Source organism: Poecilia reticulata, chromosome 16, assembly GCF_904066995.2.
Source record: "Poecilia reticulata chromosome 16, P_reticulata-male-v2, whole genome shotgun sequence".
Classification (NCBI taxonomy): domain Eukaryota; kingdom Metazoa; phylum Chordata; class Actinopteri; order Cyprinodontiformes; family Poeciliidae; genus Poecilia; species Poecilia reticulata.
Window position 1 is genome coordinate 18190330 of NC_088845.1, and position 6168 is coordinate 18196497.

Consider the following 6168-nt stretch of genomic DNA (forward strand, 5'->3'; position numbering starts at 1 on the left):
TTATGATAACCTGATTACAGCCCTGGTCACATGAGACCTGCTAATAAGGCAGAAGAGGGTAAAACCTTGACAGCTCTCTGTTTTTGCTTCTCTCTCTCTCTCCCTCTGCCTCCTTCCCTCTCCAGCTCCATAACGCCGGTCCCAGTAGTATTGGGCAGGCTGAGCTTCAGGTCGGCTGGCCTGCCCGTTTCCGTGATGAGAACCTGCTGTACGCCATGGAGATTCAAACTGACGGCCCAATTAGCTGCCGGACAAACAGCAGCCTCAACCCACAGGGCCTCCAGGTACCATCAATGTTTTACAAGCTCATGCACTTGGACACGTAATCCAAAACCAAAACTTTTGGACTCATAAATATACTTGCTGCAATGGAAATCAATAAATATATATAAACCTGAAATATACATATGTCCTGGACCTTTATAATTTAAAAATACCTTCTGTTTCATTCATTTGACAAGTTATTTTTGTTGTTGTTTTCAAAACCATCCCCTGGTCAAGATGTGTTTTCATTGCGGTAGCATATAATCCTCTGGAGAATATAAAAAAAATGGTCTTCCTTTATTTGGATTCATTCAGTGAAGCTAAAAAATTCCATGTTATGAAATATTATTTTAACAAAATCATGGGTGCAACACCGACTGCCCCCCCCCCCATATGGCAATTCTTACTAAACAAATATACCTGAAGTATTTTTGTAGTTTAAACTTCTCAATTTTAAGTTGAGGTTAGAAGTGTTTTCTTCTTTCTGGGTCAAACGCTCATCACTCTTTGAAATGAGGAGGACTAGAGGACGTCCCATTCAAATAATGCAGACATGTTGATCGGTGCAAGTCAGGACATGGCTGTAAAAAATTTGCAACCCACCTTAAATTGCTCACATCTATAAAAGTTGACTTTTTAACAATGGTAACTGTGACAAAAACAAAGCTGAAAGAGGACCAAACACACAGTGAGTACGGTGGGAAGGGGATTAAAACAAATTGTCAGAGCTTGATTCGGCGAAGATTGGCATCAAGTATTCACCAGGTCTCCATAGCGGTATTTTAATTTATTTGTCAAAAGTAATGTAAAGGGACTCGTGTCCTACCCACACAAACGTAAACATGTACAGTTTCCTAAACGCTTCGCCGACTTTATTAACGGAAATGAACGATCTGCTTCGGTCAGATGAGGCCAACTTTGAGCTTTTTAGAAAACCAGTACTAGCAAATTGAGTTTGCCATAAAACCAATGTTGAATAATAGTAGAACATCTCTCAAAACCACTGGCGTGTACGGTGGAGGATCTGTGAAGCCGTTTGTCTGTGAATGATTCTAAGGTGAACAGCATCATGAACTCTTTTGAAATCTGAAAATTAAAATAGAGATCTGACAGCATCTACCAGAAAATGAGTTGTCACTGAAATAAAACAAAAAAATAATGATAATAACTCCAACAAGATTCTGAAATAGGGAGGAAGGATCGGGCTTATTTCAGACGTTGGAAGAGTTTCCATCGGCAGTGAGCCCATCTTTCTTTTAACTTTAATATTGGTTTCTTTGTGTACACTGGTTTGATTACAGCAGATTGTTCTTGAGCTGATATTTCTGAGATAACGCCGCAGAACCAGCCGTTTAATCAAATCGGCCAACTGTGGCATAAAATGTTCTCATTTATTCGTTAAAAAGTCTGTGGTTCTGTTTCTAACCGCGGGGCTGAAGGAGAGGAAGAAAACAAATGGCATTCTGGTTCCAAAAATAGTTGGTCTGAGAAGAAAAAATAATCAATGTGTGCTCAGCGTGCTGGCTTTTTCAAATATTTAAATTAAAATATTAAATCAAGCTGTTCCCTCTGGCCTCCCTCCAAAGCTGAGCTTCCAGAGCAGAAACAATAAAAATCTATCTGTGTTATCTGAAACTTGAGGACGTGTGGGTTATTTTCTCCCGTCTATTTTTCCTCATTGTCAATGAGACAGTGTAACCGGGGGAAATTAAATCTCCCCTAATCCAACTTTATACCAGACATTCTTTGATCAGATTTTACACTTGTTTCTGCAGCTGGACGTTTTGTGGGATTTTATTACGTCTTCCAAATCTTTGGGTTTTACATGTCCTCTTCAGCGGTTGATAAGGCCACATCATGTGTCTCCCAGACGCTGATAAAATAAGCAGTGCGTGGCGGTCGTTGGGTCTCACTGTGGAATCGTCAGAAAGCCCAAATACATACCAAAGATATTTGAACATTGTTTTTTATTGCTTCCTCCTCTGCTTATTTGCGATAGTTAAGCAAGGCAGAGATATGTCTGTTCTGCAAAATTGAAACCCTTCCAACATATTTCTAATATTCTGTCGCCGCCTCCTTGTTTCAGATCTCCTCTCTGCAGGACACCCCAGAGCTGCTGGGTTTCCTGAGGAACACCACCGATCCTCCTCACCGCCACAAACGATCTGTCGGCACAGCTGAAAGTTATAGCAGCAAGACCTTGGTGAGTGCCTCCGTCTTCTCCCGAGAAAACAAGCCAGAAAAACATTCATTAGTGATCCACAGGTGCTTCATGTCTGTCTTCCCACTTCCCACATTCAGAACTGCACCAACATCTCCTGTCTAAGGATCACGTGTGTGGTTGGTCGGTTGGATCGAGGCCAGAGTGCTGTGCTTAAGATCCGATCGAGACTGTGGGCACATACGTTTCTACAGGTAGTAATTCTTACGTTTCATAAATTATTTAAATGTGGCGCTTTAAATATTTTCACACCCATTATCAAGTTGCGTATTTTGTCTTAAAGCGGCGTAACGACCCATACGTTCTCAACTCAACGGTATCCTTCATGGTCATATCTGTGCCTTATCGCATCCAGCCCCCTGCTTTGCCTCAACATAGAATATCAGTAAGAAAGGAACAATAAACAAATCACTGTGCATGTACATTCTCAGCCTGGAAAAAGAAGTTTGGCATCATTTGCACCTCTTTTTCTCCAGATGGGAACCCTCGTGCTGTGGGGGACTCCTGATGTGTCGTTTGCTGTTCCGCTCTGGGTCATCATTCTGGCCATACTGCTGGGTCTTCTGGTGCTGGCCATGCTGACATTAGCGATGTGGAAGGTAAATAAGCAGAAGTAGTTTTCACGGTATTGTGCAACACTCTTATTCTAATTTGGATTTTTAAAGAATTTGGTTCTAAAAGGGAAGGACATTCTTCTAGTCTGTGGCCCTCATTAATAGTTCCTCAGGCTACCATAAGCTTTTGAAAGTTTTTCATTGGACTTGTCTTCTTTTCTGACATTTTCTATTCAGTCCTTTTACCGTACTATATCAGCATAACATGCAGATATTTTCTGTATTTTTTTATAGTTCTAAAAAAAACTAGAATAATTCAGGGATTATTTTTGTTCAGTTTGTAAGGATGTGACCAAAGATGCAGGTAAAAACGGGTTTCTTTTTTTACCACTCTTAGATGATCTCACTGAGAGTTGCTATAGACTGCTGCTCACCCTGTCACCCTGTCCTCTAAATACAATGGCAGGATGTCTTATTGGCTGTTTGATCAAAATATTCAGCATTTTCAATATCTGGCCGAAGGACAACTCCTTTTGTTCAGCCTACATGCACAGTTTGGAGGTGTGCGCACTCCCCCCTTAGAATCAGACACCAGTGCAAACTGATCTTTGAATTCAAGGCGACTGATCACAGCACTGCCATGATATTCCAGGATTGATCATGTTAGCTGCTTGCTGAGATCCTTCAGGATGCTGCCAGAGCAGCGGCAGGGCGTCCTGCACACAGTGCTGCACCACTAAGAGCAGTGTGGTAGATTACAAGAAGCACTGCCAGCCCACTGTGGGCTGGACGTTGTTGTAGCTGTGGCATGAGGCCTGAGGAGATAGGAGAAGGTCATGCTGGTAGATGAAGGCTATACCTCACCGAGAAGCAGCCTCTATTGTCATGTGGTTCCTCTTTGCAGTTGGAAACAGATATTTTGCCGCCTTGGCAGCAAAAGGCTTTGCGCTTGTTAAAGACTCTCACACCCCATTGCAATAATGGGTACTGCAGTGATGTGCTGTGGAAAAAATCTTCAAGATCTATTTTTCAAAGTTATGCATTACTTGTTCAAAGTCCAAAGTTGTGTCTTGGAAGCTGTTTATTCCTAAACAATTAAATGGTCAAAGTAAAGTTGCTTATGGTTCCATGTCCACTACCGGTTCATAGGTGGTCCAAACAACAAAATATGTTCTTACTCTCCTGAACCAGCTTTGATTTGTACAAATGTGAAGGAACAATAAAGCAGCTATTATCAGATATTACCACAATAAACTGCAATAGGGATTCACCATATTTTAAATTGGAAAGGCTAAGGCCAGTTCCGATGCAATATTTCATAAGCTCTGCAGCCAAACTCATTTCTTTGCCCTATTGAATAGACTTTCACTCCACTTAATATAAAGAAGGTAAAAGCTTACAGAAAGTGTTGGAGAAACTGTGAGGACAGAAAACAAGAGCGAGGGGAAACATGGATCGATCACAATTGGACAGAACAATTCCGAACTATGATTTCAAAATGTATTTGATTTTCTAGAGTCTCACAGTCCTAGGGTGGAAATTGACATAAAATCGTGCCAAAGTCCAAAGAAAAACTTTGAAAGATCTTAAAGTGCAGCCATTAATCAAGATCTATTGACTCAGAACTTTATACGTTGGCACGGTTTTCTAATACGGTTTCTTTAATAACTCTTTGACAGCATTTTTGTTCTGTTGCATATTGACTTGTGAATGCGATTCCCTCAGTGTGGTTTCTTCGATCGAGCCCGGCTGCCAGCAGATGACGATGTCTCCGACCAGGAGAAGCTAACGTCTGATCAAACTGGGGATGCCTGAAGAAGACGAACGACGGCACTTGATTAAAAGCTTGTGGTTTAGGAGGAAGCTGCACCTTCTGAATGACCTAATTCAGATCTGAGATCTGTAATATCTGGAAGCTCCAGTCTCCCTGTTTTGGAAGCCTTCTACCTTCATTTGTTTTAAAGAAACTGAGTAAAAACAAAAAAAAAAACTGCAGTGCCACAAACTCTGTGACCAGAACAAGTGAGGTCGCAGCACACAAAGTGGGGGCAAAACAACACACAAGTCAGGCTAAATTACCCACACATGTCAATTGTTTATACGTTGCAATGAAGCACCACAACTGAAGGCCGAGTGGATTATGTCGAGAAGACAAAACTTCTTGTTTTTATGCAGCACGAAGACAACTGAGCTCTGTAGTGTGCACAAGTGCATTTAATGAGTTTCAGTGAGTGTGTATGGATTCCTGCAAATCTGTGTGTAAGAAGTGCAGCTTATGAACTTAATTTCTCCCCGTTTCCTTCAAACCAAGCCGAATACCTTGCAGTTTACATTTACGTTCACTAAACACGCTACCACATGCATAGGGTTTAAAAAAGGGGCACAAAATGTCAAAGTGTATATTTATAAATGTACGTGCAATATTTGGGCGTTGTGTGATTCTGAAGCTTGTTGTTACACTGGCACTACTTTTTTTTTAGAGCTTCATGTCTTCATTGTATGTGTATATACTGTAAGATTGGTTGGTCGTTGTGTTAGATAAGTATTATTTCTAAAAGCAACGCATTTTTAGACAAGTACCAACATGATGAAACTGTTACAAAATAAATAACTTATTGTCTTGTTGCAGCTCTGGGGTTTTATGTTTAAAGAAAAAGAGCACATCTCCACAGCTCAGGCTTGCTTAAGTTTGCAAACCTTTGAGTTTTGGGGTTTTTTCTCCTCTGCAGAAGATGAGACTTTATGAAAAACACATAGCAGTAAAAAAATAAAAATAAATTCACTCATCAGATTATTCACCTGTTTTTAATGTGAATAAACGTCAGTCAGAAAATGTCTGGTTGTCAGCAATGCTGTAATTTAAAATGCAAGTTTCAGGTTTGAGCAAGTTTTGGTTTTTACATCAAATGTTTATCAGAATAAAACTTTGGTTATTAAAGGATTTTGGTGGTTTGCCTTAAATACGCAGGTAAGTGTCACAGTGTTACCGCTGGGTTTCTTTACCTCAGAGGAAGGACTCTTGCTCCCCCAAACGGTGCACTGAAAAATGCTAACTTTCTTTCTGGCCCCGCAGACAACAAATGAGACAACAGAAGCAGGACAGTGCCACCGTGTGGCTTTCAGCTGAAT

The 6168-nt window shown here is 40.8% G+C and overlaps 1 protein-coding gene across 2 annotated transcripts in view; it reads left to right on the plus strand.

Annotated features, from left to right (window-relative positions):
- Positions 1 to 5667, plus strand: part of itga8 (integrin, alpha 8) — a 53216-nt gene extending 47549 nt beyond the window's left edge. For both annotated transcript variants that reach the window (XM_081597624.1, XM_081597625.1), the window contains 6 exons: positions 126 to 284; positions 2351 to 2467; positions 2566 to 2679; positions 2769 to 2870; positions 2962 to 3084; positions 4765 to 5667. In XM_081597624.1, the coding sequence (XP_081453750.1) occupies positions 126 to 284; positions 2351 to 2467; positions 2566 to 2679; positions 2769 to 2870; positions 2962 to 3084; positions 4765 to 4854 (705 nt within the window). In that variant the 3' untranslated portion in view covers positions 4855 to 5667. The remainder of the gene's footprint in view (positions 1 to 125; positions 285 to 2350; positions 2468 to 2565; positions 2680 to 2768; positions 2871 to 2961; positions 3085 to 4764) is intronic.
- Positions 5668 to 6168: the final 501 nt, after the last annotated feature.